At 47.3% G+C, this 22,840-nt stretch overlaps 1 protein-coding gene across 3 annotated transcripts in view; it reads left to right on the forward strand.

The window, feature by feature from the left end:
* FBXO21 (F-box protein 21) overlaps nt 1–17,842 on the forward strand; it is a 56,798-nt gene extending 38,956 nt beyond the window's left edge. For 2 of the 3 annotated variants that reach the window (XM_006865468.1, XM_006865469.1), the window contains 5 exons: nt 1,893–2,072; nt 2,707–2,839; nt 7,226–7,416; nt 9,106–9,263; nt 17,516–17,842. In XM_006865468.1, the coding sequence (XP_006865530.1) occupies nt 1,893–2,072; nt 2,707–2,839; nt 7,226–7,416; nt 9,106–9,263; nt 17,516–17,703 (850 nt within the window). In that variant the 3' untranslated portion in view covers nt 17,704–17,842. Of the gene's footprint in view, nt 1–1,892; nt 2,073–2,706; nt 2,840–7,204; nt 7,417–9,105; nt 9,264–17,515 lie in introns of all 3 variants that reach the window. The other variant, XM_006865467.1, reaches the window with a different exon arrangement.
* The last annotated feature ends 4,998 nt before the right edge of the window (nt 17,843–22,840 follow it).

Below are 22,840 nucleotides of genomic sequence, written 5' to 3' on the forward strand. Positions count from 1 at the left end.
CCTGTGCCTATTCCATACCCTGTGCTCCACCTTCCTCTCCCTCCCCTTCACCCCACCATCTGTAACCTGGTAACCAACAACAAAAAAGATAATAATAACAAAGATAAAATTTAAAAAAGAAGATAATTTTTTCCCCTTTTTAGTGTGGGTGCTTTTTCTTAGTCTTTTACAATAATGGCTCTGTGCCATATTTCTCCTTTGTGACTGACTGATTTCACTCAGCATAATGTCCTCATGGTTCATCCATGTTATGCGGTGGCTTGCTGCTTCCTTGTTCTTCAGGGTAGCATAATATTCCATTGTGTGTGTGTACCACAGTTTGTTTACCCATTCTTCAGTTGATGGGCACTTGGGCTGTCTCCATCTTTTTGCTATTGTAAATAGTACTGCTGTGAACATTGCAGTGCATACATACATCTACTCACGTTACGGCTCGTGTTTCTTGTGGATAAATACCAAGTAGAGGAATTGCTAGATCATAAGGTATCTGTGTTTCCAACCTTCTGAGGAAGCACCAGATTGTTTTCCAGAGTGGTTGGACCATTTTGCATTCCCGCCAGGAATGTAGGAGGGTCCTAGTCTTACCACATCCTCGCCAGCACTTATTGTCCTCTACTTTTTTAATCTTTGCTATTATTGCTGGTGTGAGATGATATCTAGAAGTTGGTAGAATTCTTGTTCCCATGTCACATGCCCACCTAAATAACTCCCAGTGTACGTAACACATAGGAAGTGGATGTGCAAGTATGCTTGGTTTGCAAAAACCTCATAATGTGCACATTATTTGTGTAAAAATACAAGCAAACAGGTTAAAAATGGAACTAGGGTGGCGTTTACCAGAGGTTAACAGTGGGGAAACTGGGTACTGAGTGCTCAGACTCTCTGCTGCTTCTTCGGGCTGCATGAGAATCTACAGTTATCTAATGCCCTTTAAAAGGTTTTATCATTTTGTTCATCTTTGACATCTTGCAGGATTTATTCCTATTACTTTTCTCTTTTTTTGTTATTATTAAAAATAGTTATTTTTATAAATTCTTTTTCCTGAGTATTGATCATGTATAGGGATGTGGTTGGGAGCTTGGTGTTGACTCTAGAGGATAAGCACTAGATTGCAAACCACAAGCTCAGCGGTTTGAGCCCACCAGGAGAAAGATGGGGCTTTCTGGTTCAAGAAGGATTTACAGCCTTGGAAACCCAATATAGGGTTCCTATGAGTCAGAACTAGCTCCACGGCATATCACCACCACCGCCATGTATGAAATCTGGAGGGTTTCTCATAGTGAGAGCATGCTAACATGATTGGCTGTGGACATTCAGTCAGAGTCAAACAGTTGCTTAAAAGAATCACAACTTACCCTGAAACAAAGACCCAGCAAAGCCCGGCCCTGCTCCCACACAGAGAGCCCACTTGGTAATGCCCTGAGCACCTCCTGACCACCCCGCTCACCACCGGCCAGCCACAGTCCACACGAGCATCGTGCCTGGAAAGCAGTCCCACAAAACTGTGGGTCCTGAGCCCAGGTCGGTGGGTGGCTCCAGCCAGGTCTGTGACCACCCGAGTACAGAGCCCTTCCAGCTCTCAGCCGGGTCGGGCCCCATCTCGGTGGATTCATAGACATTGGCAGGACTGCTGTGAATTGTTCTCGCAACTGAGTGGCTGGGTTTTCATCTCCCTGAAAAGCTGCCTTGGCGAGGCACACACCAGTGCTTTCTCTATGAGACCTGTGAGCACAGCAGAGCCGGGGCCAAGGAAAACTTTGGAGAGGGACTTAGCATCTTAACTCATCATGTTCTTGGAGCCTTTAAGTTGAGCTGCTTGCTAGAGGATTTTAAAACACTGACCTACTCCACTCTCCCCAAACTTTGCTATACTAACTGTACTCTCTGGACAGAGCGGCCTTAGACATCTTCGACTACATCTATATCGATGCTTTCGGGAAAGGCAAGCAGCTCACAGTGAAAGAATGTGAATACCTGATCGGGCAGCACGTAACAGCCGCCCTCTACGGAGTGGTCAACGTCAAAAAGGTGCTGCAGCGAATGGTGGGAAACTTGCTGAGCCTGGGAAAGCGGTGAGCATACTTGGATTCCAGCGCTTCTGCAGAGGGGGCGAGTTAGAGGCTTGTGGGTCTCACAGACGGTTACTTCATAAGCTGCCCTGTATAGCACAGCTGGAACGTCTCCAGCAGTCAGAAACTAGTTGTATTTGGAGTTGTGACATACTAAGTGACTTTTGTTTGAGATCTTTGCAGAACTGGCAGGTTCTCAAATACCCCAAACATTATTCACTAACTAGAATCTCTCAGACTAGCCAAGATGCATTTCTGGATGCGGGCTGTCCTCAGGCCCAGCTCTAGGTTATCTTTTAATGCATACCTTTTGTCACTGAGAGAAAACCAGATAAGACTGTGAAAACGTCTTACTTCTGATTCCAAGGGAATTTGTCCTAAAGGGGAACTCGTAGAAGGAGTTACAGTTTGGCCATTTGCATGGCTTTTTAATTATACACAGGTGATACTGAGGTGACTGCGTAATGAAAAAAACAAAGTCGGGGGAACAAGATTTGTGTTTATTTTTTTTTTATTTAGTTCCTAAACCGTTTAAGAGGAAGCTTCCAAATCATATCTTTTGGTATCCATATCAATTACTTGAAGAGTCTTGGCTATAAAACAAACAGGCTAAGACTGATTCCTCCCGTCCTGCCAGGGAAGGCATCGATCAATCGTACCAGCTCCTGAGGGACTCGCTGGATCTCTACCTGGCAATGTACCCGGACCAGGTGCAGCTTCTCCTCCTCCAAGCCAGGCTTTACTTCCACCTGGGGATCTGGCCAGAAAAGGTAATTATCTTACTTTGCTTCTGGGCCCTTGCCTTAGAGAGGGAAATTGTAGATTGATGCCAAACTGTAAGGCAGCTCTCCCCACCCAGCCAGCCCCTGTGTTAACATGAGGAGCAAGCACAAGGGTTTTCAAGTCTCCGGTTCATGACCCATTAATTGCACCTTTTTTTGTCTCTGTGAACCCTAATGAAAATTGTTTACACGGCCAGGAACTGTCTGTTCTCATTATGCTCGGCCCCTTGAACACCCAGGACCAGGCAGCCGGGGGTGTGCCTCATGCCCTGATGATGCATTTGCCCCAGGTCGCCCCACTCAGCCCAAAGAAGCCGAGTTTAACGTGTTCAACACACAACCGTCCTGACAGCTGCCGCACTGACCAGACAGTGTCTGCTGAGGGAGAGGGCTGCTAGATGTATGGAGCCCCCCACTGCAGGACTAGTGAGGACTGCTGGAGTCTGGAGACCACTGAATGTTAATCCTGTCTGTCTCCCTTGCAAATTCTGACTGGTAGAGTGGCCCCGCTGGGCAGCAGCAAGCACTTCAGGAAGGCCCACACTCACAAATGCTCATTGGGTGCTGCTGTGCAGAGCCAGCTGTGGATCATTGTGATTGTTGCAAACTGAGCTCTCAGGACCATGGGATTCGAGGGGGGCACTAGAATGGAAATAGGCTAAATGACCCCACGTGGCTTGGATGTATGTAAATTGCCTCATGACCTAACAGTTCCGAGACAGGAAGCATCCATGGGAGAACCCCTAGATTCCCGTCTAAAGAAGAGATGTAACACCACCTAGAAAGCAGACGTTTCCCCAGAGCATTCTTGTGTTGGTGGAAATCACTGGACTAGATGCTCTGCCTAGAGCCCCCTACAACCCAGGGATTTATAGTGCATTCTCCGGGTTCCATTCTGTTTATGATTTCTGGTTGAGACCCAGACACATACCACCCATGTCTCTCACCTTGTACTTTTGTAGATTAAGACTTGCGTGATCGTTTGTGAAGTGCAGAGGGAGACGTTAACTCACTCTGCCCTGGTGTCATGCTCGTAGTTCAGTTTCCAGAGCCCACCTGCTCCCCTTCACTGTGGTACAGTGAGTGAAAACGGCTGTTTATGAACAAAGTCCCTTGTGGTCCTGTCCTCCTTTCTCTTTGCTTACATGGACAAGGTGCCTCTTCCCAAGACACACCTCCCTCACTCCTGTGTTCTGAATCCTAACCCTCTTCTTGCCTTTTGTTGTTGCTGGTTATGTGCCGTCGACCCTGTACAGAGTTCCCGAGGCTGTAAATACTTACGGGAGCAGAACGCCTCATCTTTCTCCCGCGGAGCAGCTGGTAATTAATTTCAAACTTGTGACCTTAAAGTTTGCAGCCCGATTCGTAACCACTACGCTACCAGAGCTCCTTGCCTTTTAGTCACCCACAAAAGTTTCCGCTTTCTGCTTCTGTTTTCTTAGGTCCAGCATGAACCCTACTCAAGTCTCTCCATCTTTGGTAAAAGGAAAACAGTGAAACTCCCCCAATTCCTCTCCCAGCTCCTCCTTGTCTTTCTTCTCCCCCCACCCCCACCCCCAGAGGAATTCTTACAAGTTGTCCATGCGTGAGGACTGCCTTGACCTGCCCACCACGCACTCACACCTCAGGACACCGATCGGTTCCCACCCCACCTCCACCAGGCTTCTTGCCAAGGACATCAGTGACCCTTGGAGAAAAAGTGATTCTCCTTGCTACTAAATCCAGTAGTTGGTTTCTGTCCTTATCCTACCTGACCAGGTGGGCCACTCCTTCCATAAAGCACTGTCCACCTGCCTGAGGTTCTGGTGGCCACATGCTGGCGCCCTGTCTGCGGCTGTAGGCCTAGGACTGTTCATGGTTTCTTTTTCTTCGCCACTTCTCCCTGGACAGTCTTTTCTCTGCTCCTTACTTCCATTACCATATGAAGCTGATGGTTCTCAAACCTTTGTTCTCCTGCCCAGGCCCTGGGCTCAAGCCTCCACACCTGCACGTGGTCTGCCCGCCCCCAGGCTGCTGAGAGGCAGCACTCCTTAGCCTGGGTGATGGTGTTCACCTCCTGCCCGGTCTGCCCTCCCCACTTCTGCTTGGCTAGAGCCTTGTCTGTCTCGTTTTTGGAAAGGTTTTCTAGCTATGTGTAGCCATCCTTCTCCACAAGACACATGTCCCTTTAGGACAGGGGCACGTCTGTTTTGTTCTTTCTTGGGACTGTTCCCTTTCTCTTAGCACAATTCCTGACACACAGTAGGTGCTCAAAAAATTTTTTATTTTTTGGAATGTTTGACCAAGAAATGAGCACTTTGATTGGGAGGAATGGGGCCCTGCTCAGGCTCTCCAGGTTCTCCCACATGGGAGGGAGTGTGTGCAGATGAGGACTGTATCAGGAGGAGGAAAGAAGGCTCCAGCTGGGCCCTGCTAAATCTGGTGTGGCCTGAAGCACCCCCTACAGCTGTCCCAGAGCATTTGGCAGTCCCCAACATCAAATCTGGTAGCTGATTCCCCAGAAGTAGAAGAAAATCAAACCCAGCGCACTGCTATTGAATCTGTTCTGACTCAGTGACCCTCAGTGACCCTAGAGGACAGGGTAGAAGTGCCCACAGGGTTTCTGAGGCTGTAAATTTTTATGGGAGCAGATGGCCACATTTTCTTCAACAGAACAGCTGGTGGGTTTGAACTGCTGACCTTGAGGTTAACAACTCACCACATAGCCCACAGTGCCACCAGGGCCCCATAAAAGTAGAAAGGCAGCTTTAAATGTATCTGAGCCTCAGGAGAGTCCTGAGGTTAGGCCAGAGCAGGGGCCAGCCAACTGTGACCTGGTCAAAGGTACCTGCTTCGTATGGGTGTTTTCGTGGAAGACTTCTGTGTCCCTCTGCTTACTTAGTTCCTGCGACGCCTCTGACCACCCATAGCACAGTGCAGTAGTTTAGTTAGAGGTTGTATGGCCCTAGCGCTGAGAGTAATTCCTCCATTGGTCATTACAAGGAGCTCTGGTAGAGTAGTGGTTACGAATCGGGTTGCAGGCCTCAAGGTTGGCAGTTTGAAGCTGCCAGCCGTTCCGCAGAAGGAAGATGAGGCTTTCTGTTCCCGTCCAGATTTACAGCCTCAGACACCTTGTACAGGCATGCTATGAGTCAGAACCGACTCCACAGCACATAACAATAGCAACAAGTTATTCAACACAGGTAGATTTGCTGACCCCAGGGCGGGTTTCTTGGCTTGTTCTAGGAAGGCTGCCCTCTGTTCTAGGTCTAGAGCATTGGCTGGAGGCACCTGTTGTCTCCCCCTCCCCTATCTCCTGTGTCTGTCCTCACCCTTCCTGCCCAACCATACATCCAGGGGAGGCAGTGGGCTTCTCCCTGAACCTCATCTGCTCCTTTGATGCTTTGAACTCAAAACTTTATTTGTGCTTTTTTAGACTAAATTGTATCTTTTGGCCTATCTGGCTCAGGTGCTGGAAACAGAAAGGAATCGGCATAGGTGATAGCGAAGGCTAGGGAGTGGTCCGAGCTCATTTAGGAGCACAGGAAAGCCTGCTGTTCAAGGAGGAGGTTTGAGCTATGTAAGATGCATACTAGTATCTGCCAGGTGAAAAGTGCACCACGGGACGGCCAGGGAACCAGCTGCTCTGTTGTCCATGATGCTGTTTCTTAGCACTGCTGAGCAGAAGTTGGTGTTCTCAGGGTAGACCACTCTCAGAGCCCCTCTGCTCAGTGCTCTGAGTGTGGTGTTGTCAGGCACCAGGGAATTGCTTCTGACGCTTAGTGACCTCTGTGCCGGCATAGAACTGACCCCAGATGTTTTCTCGGCTGTGGTCTGTAGGCTTCAAATCACCAACCTTTCTGTTAGCAGGTGAACACTTAACCTCTACAGCATCAGGGCTCCTCACAGGGGCTGAATAAATCACGTGCCTTTATTTGGGGGAATGCTTTTGTGTAGACAGCACATCCAGTAGGAACCACCTCACAGTGCAGTCAGACTGGTCCCCGACCAGCCAATAGCCTCAGTTCCAGCGGCCGCGGTCTCTCCCCTACGTTCCCCACTGCGCTGCGCCCTTCTCTCCCACATAGCCAGCAGCTGCCGCTGCACTTCACAGAAACACCTCAGCTGGCCTTCCTCCTCCCAGGTCACCAACGGCAGAAGAAAATGGCTCCTTTCCAGTACTTACAATTTTTAAAAAAGATTCCCCCAATTCCAGCACTGACCTGGCCCCCAATGCTAGCAGCTGAAGGGTCCTGTGAGCCTGACTATGTTGCCCAGAGCTGCCAAGCGTGGTTGTGCCCTCTGCCAGATTACGTAGGCCTAAATCCCAGGCCGTGAAAAAGAAAAGGCACCGCTGAAAATATTATCTCCTAGTCTTTCTGTCTTGTCTTGAAGGTGCTTGACATCCTCCAGCACATCCAAACCCTGGACCCCGGGCAGCACGGGGCAGTGGGCTATCTGGTACAGCACACTTTAGAGCACATTGAGCGCAAAAAAGAGGAGGTGGGCGTGGAGGTCAAGCTGCGCTCCGACGAGAAGCACAGAGATGTCTGCTTCTCCATTGGGCTCATTATGAAACATAAGAGGTGAGTGCAACTGCCCCCCATCCCGCAGCTGATGACCCCCCCACAGCAGAATCGCCTCGTGCAGAAACAACGCGTGTGTCTCTACTCGGCTGCTTCCTGCGTGTCCACCATGCAAAACCAGAGCATTCGCCTCTTGGCTTCTGAGAAACAGCTCACCTCCCTGACAGCCAGACCTTCACATATTTTGGGTGCCCTTCAGAGGTGTGCCTCTGGTCTCTGCAGCAAGATGGCAACAGCTCTATTAACAGGGCTCTTCCTCTCTCCTCTGATCGTGAACCCTTGACTCTGCGTTGTGGGTAGGAGGAGACTGCGGTCCTCTCTGTGTGTTCTCTGCCCCTTCCGGTTGAGTTTCCTCTCTTGTGGAGCAGCTCCTCAGACAGTTTACTTATTTTTCTGTTACATTTTGAGTTTCTTCTTCCTTGTTGATGGGTAGTCACTCTGTACTCAGAACACACCAGTCTGTGTCAGTATAAGCTGTCATTGTCTTTTCCCAGTTTGGGCCAGTTTTACTCTTGTCCCCTTTGTCCCTCTCTCTCTAACTTCAATCGGGGGATTTCCACACTTTGTTAAGAGCAGAAGGTGGGGGCTGCCCAGTGTCAGCAGGTACTGTCACAGGTCACAGGGTCCGGCCTTCCCACAGCCCCTGGGACCTAGCCATCAGCCCACACCTCTAAAAGCGGGAAAGGGCTCCTTTTCTTCTGTAATATACTATGCCCTGTTAGTCGGCTAAAAAAACGAAAGTGTCTTTAACATAGTCAGAGATCGACTCAGTCTGTGGTTCCCCAGGTATCTTAACATTTTAAAATAATTTTTAAAACCCACTGCTAGCGCAGAGATTCTGACTCTGACCTCGTCTTCACTTTCTGAGAGGAAATCCTTTAGGGAGCAGACAGCCGCATCTCCTGCAAAGCAGTTGGTAGGTTTGAATTGCGGGCGTGGAGGTTAGTTGCCCATTGCTTAACCACTGTGCTAGCGGAACTCGTTGTATAAGTTTGCTTGAATTAACCAAGTCCATAACTGTTGAGTCAGTTTTGACTCATAGTGACCTGTAGAAAGAGGAGAACTGCCCCATAGGGTTCTACAGTGAGCGTCTTGACTGACCGCTTGGTTAACCACCAAGCTCTTAACAACTGTGCCAGTCAGGGCATCTCTGAGTTTGTCCTTCTGTCTATGTAGGGTAAGCACTGGACTGTGAACACAAGACTGCTGGTTTGAGCCCACCAGCTGCTCTGCTGGAGAAAGATGAGGCTTTCTGCTTCCACAAAGATTTAAAGCCTCAGAAGCCATATTCAGGTTCACTTGAGTCGGAACCGACTCGCCAACACTTAACATCTACATGACTCTAATAGTGGGACTTGGTTTAAAAAAATCTTTCCTTATCTTGGGTCATGAGGCCCTTTTCTATTTTTATAGGTGTGCCTTTTCGATTTTGCAGGTAGGTCTTTGTTCTAGTGAAAATTGGCTTTGGGGTATTGTCAGTAATCCCATGGGGATTACTAGTTCAAGTCCAACCACCATTGTCTGAACGTTCCTTCTTCTCTGACTGCAGTGTGCTGTTGCTAATGAGGGTTTGTAAGGAGGCAGGGAAGTGATCCAGCACAGCGTGAAAGGGAGGCCTGAGCTGTGCAGGTCTTGGCTGCCTCCACAGGGTCCAGGCATTGACTTGTCCTTGCTCTCCTGGTGCCTCAGGTACGGCTATAACTGTGTCATCTATGGCTGGGACCCCACCTGCATGATGGGACACGAGTGGATTCGGAACATGAACGTGCACAGCCTACCTCATGGCCATCACCAGCCTTTCTATAATGTGCTGGTGGAGGACGGCTCCTGTCGGTATGCAGCCCAAGGTAAGGAGCTTACTCCCGGCAGCCAGGCCTCTGTCGGCTACAGCCGAGCTCTCAAGAGTCTGTGGTAAGAAGTCACCGGTTTCCCCACTGCCAGCAGTGTACCAGCCTCATCTCATGTACTCGTGTGGCTATGTAGTTGGATGCCATCAAGTCCAATTTCCACTCAGAGCAGCCCCATGTGGCAGGGGAGAACTGCCCTATCACGATACCTTGGCTGTTGTCTTTGACAGAAGCAGATCACTAGGCCTTTTTCTCCTGCAGCCACTGGCTGGGTTCGAACCATCAACCTTGCAGTTGGCAGTCAAGTGATTAGCAGGATTAAACAGTCACTGCCCACCTCCAGGGCCTCCCCTTTCCACTATCTCCACAGCTTTGACCCCATTCCAGTACTGTTGTCAGCCTGTCATCTGATTGGCCTTTGCCTGTGCCCATCAAATTCTCTTCCGTCCTGCCTCCTAGGCACTGCCCTTGGCTCCTCCTAGTGAAACCTCCCTGCCAGGCTGGACGAAGCCACCTCCCCTCCCTCTGGCTCCTGATGGTGGCCAGCTTGTGCTGCCCAGCGACACCCTCGTGTGGTTACTGTCGGAAACTGCAGCCCACGGCCCTGGTGCTCGGGGCAGAGTCTGTGAGGCAGTTTCACCTAGTGGAGTCCTGGCATTCTCACAGTGTGTTGATATACAGGGGCTTTATTAGTGTGTTTAAACCAACCAAACCCATTACTGTTGAGTTAGTTCCAACTCAGAGTGACCCGTTGTTGTTGGTAGGTGCCGTGGAGTCGGTTCTGACTCATAGCAACCTGTAAAGGATTTCTAAGGGCACTTCATATCAATCAAATACCATGTGCACCAAAGTCGTCTCTTCCAGAGCCCCCTGATGTCCTCTTGTCATCAGTGATGTGAAGCTTGGTCACGTTCTCAAGTAGTGACCCATTGGCAGCTGCAGTTTCCCCTTAGTAATTAACAAGAAACCCGTGGGTGACACTTGTCACCCCAGGAAATCCTGTCCCCAATAGCCCATAGCTTATGCTTTGTTCCCCTAACCAAACCCTCTGCCATTGAGTCATGTCCCATCCACAGACAGGACAGAGTAGAACTTAGGGTTTCCAAGTCTAGATCATTATGGGAACAAAGTGCCTCCACTTTCTCCTGGTGCACTGGAACTGCCAGCCTGTGGTTAGCTGTCCACGACCCATTACATTTCTTTCCATACGTTATTATATAGGGATTGCAAAGTAGTGATGTTTCTGTTGCTATCTGTGTAGTCCTAGTGTGGCTTCATAGGATAAACACAGCACTACAAGGTCGAGTTGAACCAAAGTGTTGATGGTTTAGACTAGGCAAACCATGAAAACCCTATGCAGGATCACTGTGAGTCAGAACCGAGTCAATGGCACTTACCGACAGCAACGTCTGTGGAGCTATAGGCTAAGCCCTGGACTGCGGACCACGAGGTCTGTTCAAACCTACCATCCACTCCTTGGAAACCCAATACAGGATCTCTGTGAGTCAGTCCACTTGATGGCACCTGGAACAGCAACCACATCATTCCCCTCTACCTCCCTCCCTCTGTCTGTCTGTCTTTTCCCATCCCTCCCTCACCTCTTCTCATAGAAGTCTGGAGTTTTCTAAAATAGTCCATGTTTGACCAGTGGGGAACCCACAGAGGCTACTTATTTAACTATGTTTGTGAACACGTCTGGGTTTAGCTTGGTTTTGAACTGTTTCTTAATCTCTATTTCCAATTTTTGGCTCCAGTGATGTTATTAATAACTTCAATGAATCCCATTAGTGAGTGCTTTTCTAATTATTAGCTCCCCAGAGAGAGCTCAAGAGTGAATTACAAGCCACATTCTTGTACAACATCTTCAGACAGCTTTAGTCTGCAAGTTAAGGAAATGGCTTTTTCTTCTCAGTGTGTTAAATTGCTCCCAACTCCTAATGGGCAGATCCAATGTCTATTATACTCTTTGTTCCCACTAGGGGGAGTGCTTAATAGCTCCTTGGCGCCTTGATTGGACTTCCTTCCGTATACTTCTTGGAGACCTGGGAAGATGAATATTATGGGTACTCCGATTAAGTTAGCCACCTGCACTGAAGACTGGGACTAGAATTCTAGTCCAATGTGAATATCTGGTGGTTCTGTATGTACTGTAAATAGTAATGACATTCCTTGTAGCATAGTAGGCACATGACACATGCTCTCTAAATATTAGTTACTTTGTCATTTGTTGTCAGTTTTCAAAGTAAACTTCTTAATCATATACTCCCCATGCGTCTATGTGCATGCCCCTGCTGGGGTTCTGCATGTGGTGGAGCATAGGTCGGACCCCTCCAGCCATCTAGACCAGGAGGCCTGTCCCTTGTAAAGAATTGTCTGACACAGGTTGGAACAGCCTAGCTCTGGGATGTTGAGCTGCAACTTTATGGTTCAGCAGTAAATACACATCGAACAATCCAGAACCTTCTCTAACCTTCTCCTGGAGAAGAACATGAAGGACACTCGGACTGAGAGTGGTTCCCCTGAGGGGAGCAGGAGCCAGGGCAGGACAGACGTGCAAAGAACCCTCAGCTTGCTCTGCCCTTGTTTTACAAAGCGTGTGCTGATGATACCTCTTTGGTGTAACTGGAAATTTCTTTGACAATAAGTATAAATAAGCACATTGCTCTGTAATTTCAAGGGGAACAGAACAGAGTGCTCAGTGTGTTTCAGACTACTGCATAGCAATGTTTGACTTGGTTCAGTTTTAGAGTCTAGATTTGTTCTTGTTCTTGAACCCTATTCGGTGATAATTTATTTTCCTTTTCTGATGCTCTGTGGCCAACCTCAGCATCTTGTCTTCTCTAATGTGTCTTTGTTTTTAATTTATTATTACATGCTCTCCTAGTGGCCTAGTCCCTGCTCCTCTTGAACAGCCGGAAGTGGGCTGTGGGCATCGTGTGACTTTCTTCACCCTACTGCACGCTGCCCCCAGTGCTGGCTTCCTGCGCTCTCTGTGCCCTGCTGCCCAGCCCTGTTGTCCTTCGAGATTGGTAGATGATAATTGGGTTCTGAACTGTCATCCGTGGTGTGGCCATAGCTATGGGTCGATGTGTTGAACTGCAAAATCAGTTTGAACCTCAAGATTGGTAGTTCAAGCTCACAAGACACTCCTAGGAAACCCTATTCAGGGTCGCTATGGGTCTGAACCGATTCAACGGCACCTAACAACAACAAAGCGAGTTCTGGTGTGGCACTGCAGGTTAATGTGCTGGACTCTGCAAGGTTGGTTTGAACAGCAAGGTCAGCAGTTCAAGCTCACCAGCTGCTCCTCGGAAACCCTATACAGGGTCACTATGAGTCAGAATTGATTTGACGGCGCTTTAACAAAAGCAATGTTAGGACTCCTGGTGTGGTGCTGTAGGATCAACACTGGGTTGTAAACCACGGGGTCAGCAGTTCAAACACAGCGGCTGCTCCTCGGAAACCCTATAAAAGGTTGCGATGAGTCGGAATCAACTCGACAGCGCATAACAACAAGCAATGTTAGGAGTCCTGGTGTGGCACTGCAGGATAATGCACTGGGCCACCAGCTCGGTTTGAACTGTAACGTCGGCAGTTCAAACCCATTAGCCGCTCTCAGAAACACTACACAGGGCACTATGGGTTGGAATCAACTTGATGGCACTTAACAACAGTAAATATCGTCAAGTTCATCTTTGCTCACGATTTGTAAATGATATTCCTAGTGTTACTTCATAGACTTTTAAACCAATGTGAAGCAGTGATTGTCAGCATACAATTCATACTCCCACTTTCTCCAGCTCATCCCTCAAATATGAGTTCCCCCATATATCAGTGTAAGTGGTCACTTCAGAAAGGTGTCTGTCCTGTGTTCTCTGGGATACGGGGGCTGTCACGTGAGGGCCACGCCTTGAAAAGGAATTACCTTAAATGACACACAGATTTTATGGCTTTTGATAGGCCATGTGACTTCTTTTTTTTTTTCCCCCCCAGATCTTAAAATGCTCTTTTTTTATTATTTATTTAAGGTTTTTATTGTGCATTGAGTGAAAGCTTACAGGGCCTGTCATCAGTTTCACATTCAACAGATCATACACCTTGTTTCATTACAATGATTTTAATCCCCTCCATGTACCAGTATTTCTCTGTATTCACTTTAGCTTTTTTTAAAAAAAAAAAAACAACAACACTGAGACATATACAATAATTTACACCTCTAAAGGACACATTCTCCAAGTCAGCCTCCTGGCCACCAGCTCTTAATCCCGCTCTTCCCTTGAATCTAGAGTCCTCAGCTGCTCCCCCTCTCCATGACCCCATCTCTGCCTCCATCTCTGCTGTCGCAGCTTCTCTGGATAAGGTCCTGCAGTCTGCTTGTGCTCTTCTCCCTTGATGGTCCTAGGGTCCTCTGTGTCTGGACTGTAAGATTAACCACTCCCCTGTTTTTGTTACAGAATTTCTACCTTTACAGTTATGGTTATGACAGTCGCGATTAGTCACAATGACAGTTATTCACTATTGAATCATACAAATGTTATCCCTACCTCTTTTCACCAGACCCATCTAGACAAGATGAAAAATTTTCAGTGGGGACTCTTTCTCCCCTCCACACACTATTAAACTAAACTCCCTCTTGAAACCTTGTAGGCCAGTCACTTCGTGCCTTTATTGCCCCCTCATTTTAGGTGGCCAATGTCTAAGTTGCCCGTCCCTGTCTACCCTGTGTACAGAGAGGATAGCATTGATACTTGATGTGAAGATTCCTTCCTTCTCTGTTGGTATCAGTGTTGCTACCTCCATGAGTATAGGTCAGGTTCATCAAATTGTAGCAATTTACCCGTTTCCTTTATAAAAAAAAAATTTTTTTTTGTAATCTTCCTCTAGTCGAGTTCTGATTATAAAGTCATTGAGGCTAGGTCAGATGGGTACTGTCTGCAACTTTGGGTGTTCTTGTGAATCTCCCTCACTTCAGATTAGCTGGTTGCTTCACTCTCAGCTCTAGCCCTCTGGCTATGTCCTTGTCCATGGGCTCAAGTGTCCCTAGGTCTCACCACACTTTGGACCAACCAGCCCTTCTTCTCTCTCTCATCTCCAGGTCAATAGGAGTCAATGGATGGGGGTTGAACTCAGCCCATTTCTTCATTACTGCCTTTCCCCCTCTTCTACTCACCAGTAGACCATGTGCTTACCAGCAAAACTTCCCTTTGAGTTTCAGTCTTAGAGGGGAGTTTGTCCTGAAGGAACTTGATTTCTTGCCATGATGGCTTCCTGGCGAACAGCTTGCTTATTCTTGTAGAAGCCAATCATGCTGACGTTTTTGTTTTGGGTTTTTCCTGATGATCTTTCTTTGAAGATGTATCTTCTGTTGCTCTAGCTGTTCCAGTCTGGTCTGCTTGTCCTTGTTTGCGGGAATGTTCCACATCATAAGGTTCTTGATGGGACTCAGGATTCCCCCTAAGGTCCTATACACTGCAAAGATTCTGCAAGAGGCCTATTTCACTGGGCAAGTTCTAGAACCCCGTTTAGGTATTCCAATTAGTCATTGGCTGAAGACGGGCTTACAAATTTTCTGTAATCATGTTTCCCAGCATTCCTTTCTATCTCACTCAAGTGTCTATTTTACAGTAGTAGGCAAGGGAAACCAATGTTCATAAAACAGTCAAGCATTTTAGTATTATTTCCCCTCTTCAAATTATACGTAGATCCCTGTATCCCAGATCTCTGTTGTTCCAAGTTGAGCATGCATCACTATTTCCCTCTGTCCCACTAGGCCATTCAAACCTGTCTCAGTGTTCCCCTATCTATCTTGTTCCTCCGCCTCCTCCCACTTCTTGTATTGCCCTCCCCCACACCCAAACTAAACCCCCCCACCCCAACCCCACTGTTGTTACCTTATATTCCATGAACTCTTCCCTCCATTTAAGACAGTCTATTTTATCCAGTAATCTACCTGACCCTTCCCACCACCTGGATCTCTGTTCATTTGTGTTTACCTTCTTTCACATTGTAATTGTTTTGATCATAGACGGACCTCCCAGATCCTCTGTTCTTATAATTTTATTCTGTTCTTGACTCTTCCATTTGTCGATTGAGTTCAGGGTGATGCTGCCACATATGTCATTCTCTGGTTGTTGTCAGTTCTTTTTGGTTCTCAGTCCTCAGAACTTCCTTTAGGACGTTTTTCATAGCAGGGTTGGCTTTGGCAAAATCCCTTAGCTTCTGTTTATCCTGGAATGTTTTGATTACACCATCGTATTTGATTGACACCTTTGCTGGGTATTGGATTCTTGGTTGGCAGTTTTTTTTTTTCTTTCAGGGTTTCATATATGTCTCCCCATTGCCTTCTTGCCTGCATGGTTTCTGCTGAGAGATATGAGCTTAATCTGATTTGCTTGCCTTTGTGTGTTACACTTCTCTTTTCCTAGCTGCTTTCAGGATTCTGTCCTTAACTTTGAATTTGGAGAGCATGATTATTACATGTCTTGGTGATTTTATTTTAGGGTCTGTCTTTCCTGGGGTTCATTGAGCTTCTTGAATACTTATCTTTTCACTTTTCAGGATGTTAGGAAAATTTTCTTTCAACAGCTCTTCAGCTATCTCCTCTGTGGATTTGTGTGATTCTTCCTGTTCCAGAATGCTGATAATTCTTAAGTTATTCCTCTTCATGTTGTCCAACATTAATCTTAGGCCTTCTTCAGATTTTTTTTTTTTTTTATCCTTTTTTGTGTATGTTCTTCTATCTTAGTAGTATTGAGAGATTTATCTTCTAGCTCACTAGTTCTGGCTTCTATCTCTTCAATTTTACTCCTTTGCCCTTTCAGTGTATAGTCATCAGTTCCTGTTTTTTGGTCATATTCAGGAGTTATCTGTGGCCTTAATACGTACATAGATGTGTATTTTGGTAGTTTTTATGCTTTCTGATTGCCTCCGGGTGGATGTGATCAGGAAATGGGCTTCCCTTTTCACTCTTCTTCCTGAGAAATTTCAAGATGCCACTGTTGATCATTATGACGTAACTCAGGAATTAATTTTCGGCCTGTTTCCTTTTTAGTTTCCCTGTCCTGCTCCACATTCCCCGTTCAGGCCTTTTTCCTAGTGATAAACAGTTTAGGGTCAGTTGTGGCCGTTTTGCACTGCTGTTTGGTTTTAAGTGGAAACTATCATTTTAAATTTAGAGATCTGTGCGCATGCGTAGTAGAACCCTCTGGGGGTGGGGATGGGGTGTCCACTCGCTCAGACACCCCATCTAGTCACCAGAATGAAGGTGCGCAGACAGCGAGAGACCAATGAAGAGATAACCAAAAAAAGAGAGAATGTCCCCACCTTTATCTCCGCGGTTCTTTCAGGTGTCCGTGGCTGCTCTGATCCTTCCCCGACTTTGTCTTGCCCAAGATGGTGGCTCTGAGAGCAGCTGAGTGTCTTGAATTAGAAAGCAATGGATTTCTTGTTTCTGCTACAAATTCCCACAGCTGTAAGCATCCCACCTTTGTAAATATTCCTTTATATGTGGTTCAGAGTTCTGGAACCATCCATCCCCTGAGCCTGCTTGATCCAGTATTCTGTGTTGTTGCTGACAGAGCTCCTCACTGCACTTCCACCCCATCCGCCATTTTGTGTGTTCTCCCTGCTCTTTGACTTCTTGATGCTGTAGTTTAGGACTGATTTTCTCCAAAAAGATAAAGTTCTGCTCAATTTTCCTGAATTTGTATCTGAAGAAGTCTAAGACACAGCCTGCGATGGCCCTACTAAGGGATGGCAGGCAATGTGGAGTCTGCGTCTTGCTGCCCTGAACCAGCTTGAGCCCACAGAGGCGCTGTTTTCAGATCGTTTTCTCATGAAAGTCACCCAAAAAGAGTCCCACCTTTTAAATAACTCACATGTAGTACTATCGACTTTTATTTGTTCATCATTCCATTTTTAAGTGTCTAGTTTTCTATAGAACACCACAGGGTACAACTGTCCTATAGCATTACCTGGGCTGTAAATATTAATGGAAACAGACTGCCCAGGCCTTTCAGTTAGCACTGAGTCAGTTCTGACTCGTGATGACCACCAATCTTGTGGTTCAAACTGACTTTTCGCTCCTGTGCTGATTCTACAGTGCCACACCACCCCTAAGTCCCATAAGCATTGCTGTCTGCTTTTTTATGATTCCTATCCTGTACCCCCAAAATAAATGCCACCAGATCGAGTTAAAGCTGCTGCCAGAATTGAACTTTAACAAAAATGTCCATATGTCTCTTTACCAACAGAAAACTTGGAATATAATGTGGAGCCTCAGGAAATCTCACACCCTGATGTCGGACGCTATTTCTCAGAGTTTACCGGCACGCACTACATCCCGAATGCAGAGCTAGAGATTCGGTATCCAGAAGACCTGGAGTTTGTCTATGAGACGGTGCAGAATATTTACATTGCAAAGAAAGAGAACGTCGAGTAAAGTCACGTAGAGGGCATTGCACCTTTGCGGCTGCGGCTGCGCTGCCACCCTCCGAGAGAACAGGATTCCGGAAGAAGATGGTGCCATGGAGTCCTCTGCTCTCACGCCACCATTAGTGCCGGCTGCCTCCTCCTGAGTTAAGACAGTGCTGCCCTCTGTCTCCACTAGGGAGTCATCTCGACAGTGGCATGGCTTGAGTGCTTATCCCGTGGAGACAGCTGCAACCTTCTGTCTTCATGAGGTCCCACAAGCAACCTGCTTGTATCCATTCTTTCTCGTCTTGCCATTCTTAACGTCTGTCTACACCTGTCTTAGGTCACCTCTTAGGAAGGACAGCTGGCTCTACATTGTTCCTGTTTAGTTCTGATTTCTCTCGGGGTCAGGTGCAGTCCCAAGTCAACTCAACGTTCCGAGGCAAAATTGGCAGCGATCATGCCAGCATCTTGGAGTTGGAGACCTTAGCAAGCTCAGTGATCATTAGAATGATTTGAATTTATTTTTTCTAAATCTGAAATGCTGATTCTGGTATTTATCCAGTTCTTTATTTGAGTTCAGAGAATGAATTGCTCCCTCCATATCCCTTTCTTGATTGATTTATGCCTGTGTCGCTACTGATGATTTGCTTTCCATTCTGTGACATCACATCCTTTGAGAAAACGCATAGTAATGCTCTTGTGAGTGGGGCTCTCCAGATTCACTCAGTGTCTGTGTCTTTTTAAGATGACATTTTGTTGTTTAAAACTCAACTCCATATCCCAAGTAGGTCTTAAATCAGTGACTGGTCCTGTTTGTAGCAAGAGAAGTTCACATTGGATGCTTGAGGTCTTAGCAGTACTCCATGGGAAGGAAGAGTGTTAGATCAACAGGAAGGGAGGTGTGGGTGTCGTCTGCACTCGGTCCCCAGTGCCATGGCGGCAGCAGGACCAAGAGAGTCTCAGAGTCTCCCGGACAGTGTGGCTTTGTGTTGAGAGACCAGTGGCTTCTTGCTGATGTCCGTCGTAGCAAATGTGAATGTACCAAGTCTTGGTGCTGTGTTGGGACACCTTCCCCTCTTGCTGGCCAGTGGCCCAGTGCTCAGGCCAGTTCACATTGTGGTTCACCCGTGGACACTAACCTCAGAGTGAGGACCTTCTAGTGAAAGAGGCTCGAGGAGCCAGGCCCCGGCCATGCCCCCTGCCTGTCTGCCCATTTGCATGTGGTATTTTCACAACATGTTTGACAACCGCTTCTTGTTGACCCTTTGGAAGCCCTGCATGATGGGGCCTGGGGAAGCCACTAGCAAGTGAAGACCCCGGCAGCTCTGTTAGATGAGGGATTGGTCTGCCAGCTCCTTCTTGCCTGAATAAGCTGTTGTCTGACTGTCCTTGTTTACTCCTGCATCAGATCCCAAGTCCAGTTCTTTGGACTTGAGTTTGAAAACATGACCACTCACATACCCAGCCTGCCTGCAGTTATGGGGGGATCTTACACTACTATCATTTAAAGGTAACAGGTAGTGTGGTGGTAACATTAATGAGATACAATTATTACTAAGAAACTGGCGCATGCTGAGAGTCAATACTGGTTGGTTTCCTGGTTCGATTTCCTTTTTTCATAGAGAAACATCGACTCCAAGAAAGATGACTTTACCCTCACTGACCCTACTGTAAATATGGATCTAGACTATTTTTAAATGTGTCTCTCCATGAATGCTTCGTTTGGCTCCAGGAAGCCTGTCACTTGTGTACGTTGGTATTTGGGCACTTTATATTTTTCTAAAAATGTGTTTTGGATCCTGTACTCTAATAAATCATAAGTTTCTTTCTACAATTTTTCCAAATGTTTTCTCTACCTTAAAAAGCAAAGCAAAACCCTGTTATAAAAGTAGAACTCTCACGTTGTTAAAATATTTGGATATATTAACTTCTTTTCAGGTGAATGCCAGGGGTTTTTGTATAATGATTAATGCATGGGACTTATCCAGAGAAACCACTCACATGGCCAGAGTGGTCTCTTACCTCTCTTCTGCTCCAAACAGGCCACATCTGGCTCTCCTGTGTTTTCCTTCACTTTGATCAGTGAACAGGTTCCCTATGAAGTAAGAGTGCCCTGCCGTGCTTTCATGTTAGCAGCCTGCTAGTCTCATTGGAGAGTAGATGGCTGGGATGCTAAGGTGGTGGAGGGGTGTGGTCAAAGGAGAGCTGGAAATGCTTGGAAGGAAGACCAGCTTTGTAGTGGGTTTCAGTGCCCTGTAGTGGCACGGCTCTCAAGTTCCATGTGGGAATGAAGTCGGAGGCCAGAAACATTTGGGAGATTCTGAGCTCAGCAAAAGTCAAAGTATTTCCTGTGCTGCACTGTTAGTGTGCATTGCGACTCCCAAGACAAAAGACCCTAAATAGACCCTAGAGCTCCTCCCTTCCAACACAACACGCTGGGGAGCCGCTGGTCTCAAGCAGTCTTAGGAAATGCCCACACTTAGGTGAGACATCATTTACGGCCAAAACTAGGACACCTTTACCAGACCCGTTTTGTCCACTGGAAACTGCCATTCATTTGAGTAGATGGTTTTCTGTTGTGTCCCCTGAGCCTGGTGATGGATCTCCGTGATAAGTGCATTTCAACAACTTCCCTGTTTTCTTGAGAAAACCAGCATTGAAGCCTGCTGAATGAGCGCTGCGTTCCATTCTATTGCTTCTACTTCAAAATGTTTCCATCCATGTCTCCAGGTTTGCTATTGCTGCCTTCCTGGGTCTCTTTGGAGTTCTGGTGTGGTGCTGTAGGATAAGCACTGGACTGCTAACCACAAGGTCAGCAGTTCAAACTCACCAGTCTCTCCTCAGAAACCCTATACAGGGTCGCTGTGAGTCAGAACTGACTGGACAGCACTTAACCAACATCAACAACAGGTCCCTTCCTTTTCCTTTGCCCGTATTCTAAGTAAGTGAAATCGGACCGTCAGCAACTTTCAATTTAAGTGTTGTGTGGTCATAATAGTTTTTGATGTTTGTTTTTAGCAGGAAGAAGAAAATGCCCACGTAGACAGAATGCAGAATTTTACCTCTGTGACTGTTGGTTGCTATGAATAGCTAATGTATAGCTAATGTGTATAGAGTGCTTGCTTTGAGCTAGGTATTGGCCTGAATGGTTTACAATACAGCAACCCCACTAAGCAGGAGCAGATCCTAAACAGTGAGGCTTGCTTTGCTGACCCACAGTAGAGTCTCTGACATAGTCCTTGTTTTTTTAAAAAATTAGAAAAGCATTCTGAGCTTGAGCATTGTGCTGAAACATGGTTAGCCAGAATTGCTCTATAAGCCATACTTTGCTGACTCTGTTAATACTGCTTGTTAAGTACTGTTGAGTTGGTTCCAACTACTAGCAATCCTCTATAGGGTTTCCAAGGAGCGGCTGGTGAGCTTGAACCGCTGACCTTGCAATCCAGTGCATTAATCTACATCGTCATATTGTCCCACTATATAGATGAGGAAATCAAGGCCCCACTGTTTGTAAATGGGAAATCCAGATTTGAACCCAGATAGCATCTTGGTTTAGGCATTGTGTTGCTAACCACAAAGTCAAGGTCAGCCTTGCAAACCCAGCAGTCACTGAAGGAGGAAAATGCTCTGCTCTCATGAAGCGTACGGCCTTTGGGACCCTGTGGAGCAGTTCTGCTCTGTCCTGTAGACTAGAATCAACTGGGCTAGCTGCAGATCTGATTTGGCCTGACCTCCAGCAGTCAGCCACCAAGTACTGACAGCCACCTACCCTAGTCTCTGTCTTGAGAGTAAGGGGCATTCCTTCAGTGAATAAAAATCTGTGCACTTACAGAATAAATATACACTGACCATTTGGCATTGTAATAGTGTAACGCTGGTTTTCTGATAGCATAGTGGTTACGAATCTGCCTACGAACTGCAAGGTCAGCAGTTTGAAACTACCAGCCGTTCCACGGATGATGAGGTTTACTGCTCCCATAAAGATTTACAGCCTCGGAAACCCTGTACAGGGTCACTAAGAGTCAGAACCCACTCCACGGTACATAACAACAACATACCCCAAAATACATGACAGCTTAAACAGCTTTCTTGCTCACAGCACTGGGTGGAGGAAAAGGTTGGTCCACAGCCCTCTTGCCGGGAGGTGGGCTCATTGAAGCTCTACTGTCCCCCTGTATGTGGCTTCCAAGACCACCCTGGGGCTTTCTCCCATCCACCCACCAGAAAAGGAGGAGGGGCACATGCGAGAGGTTCTGTAGGTCAGATCCTGGAAGCAGCACTCATTCTGCAAGGGGTGCTGGGAAATGTAGTTTTGTGTCCCAGTGAAGAGGAAGCAGTTTGCCTGGGGCAGCTGGTCCGCTGTGGGTGGGTGCTTCCTGACGACCGCTGGACATCCCACCCCTCCTGAGGGAGCTAGCCAGTGCCCAATGGGAGTTGTTGAGTGCTGTTGAGTCGGTTCTGACTCATAGCAACTCTATAGGATTTCCAAGGAGTGGCTGGTGAGTTTGAACCAGCGAGCTTGTGATTCAAACCAACCTTGTGTCCGGTGCTCATCCTACAACATCACACCAGGACTCAAGTCTCAGTTGTTGATGTTGTTCGGTGCCGACCCATAGCGACCTTACGCACAGCAGAACGAATCACTGCCCGATCCTGGGCCAACCTCACTAGTGTTGCCACGCATAAGTCCATCTCAGTGGACTACCTAAAATGCTCTGGTCACACTACAATGTGCCTGGCAGTGGGGGAGTTTCCAAAATAAAGGGCAGGGGAAAGTGGAAGATCACAGCGAGAGTCCTTCACTTCTCGACTTCTGCCACGGTAGCCAGTCCTCAAGACCTGGACCCAGAAGCCAACCCTAAAAGATGTGGTAAGCTGTCTCCCTGTGGGGCTGAGGGGAAGTGGAGGCCCTGGGTGGGCAGCGCCCTCACTGTGCCTGACTCTGGTCAATTGCAGGCTAGGCAGCCACCCAGCCAGGTGCAGTTCATGGGACTAGCAACCAATGAACCCAAAGCCCCCCACCATCACCCCAGCCCCAATGTCTGTCCAACCATGCAGGACTCTTGGGGAGAAGGAAGGAGATGCATGAGCTGATCACTGCTGGGTGGGTGTTGGTAATGCCCCCAGCACTGGAGTGGGGAGTGCTTCCTGACTGCTGCTGC

The sequence above is a fragment of the Chrysochloris asiatica genome, unplaced genomic scaffold, assembly GCF_000296735.1.
Source record: "Chrysochloris asiatica unplaced genomic scaffold, ChrAsi1.0 scaffold00078, whole genome shotgun sequence".
Taxonomy (NCBI): domain Eukaryota; kingdom Metazoa; phylum Chordata; class Mammalia; order Afrosoricida; family Chrysochloridae; genus Chrysochloris; species Chrysochloris asiatica.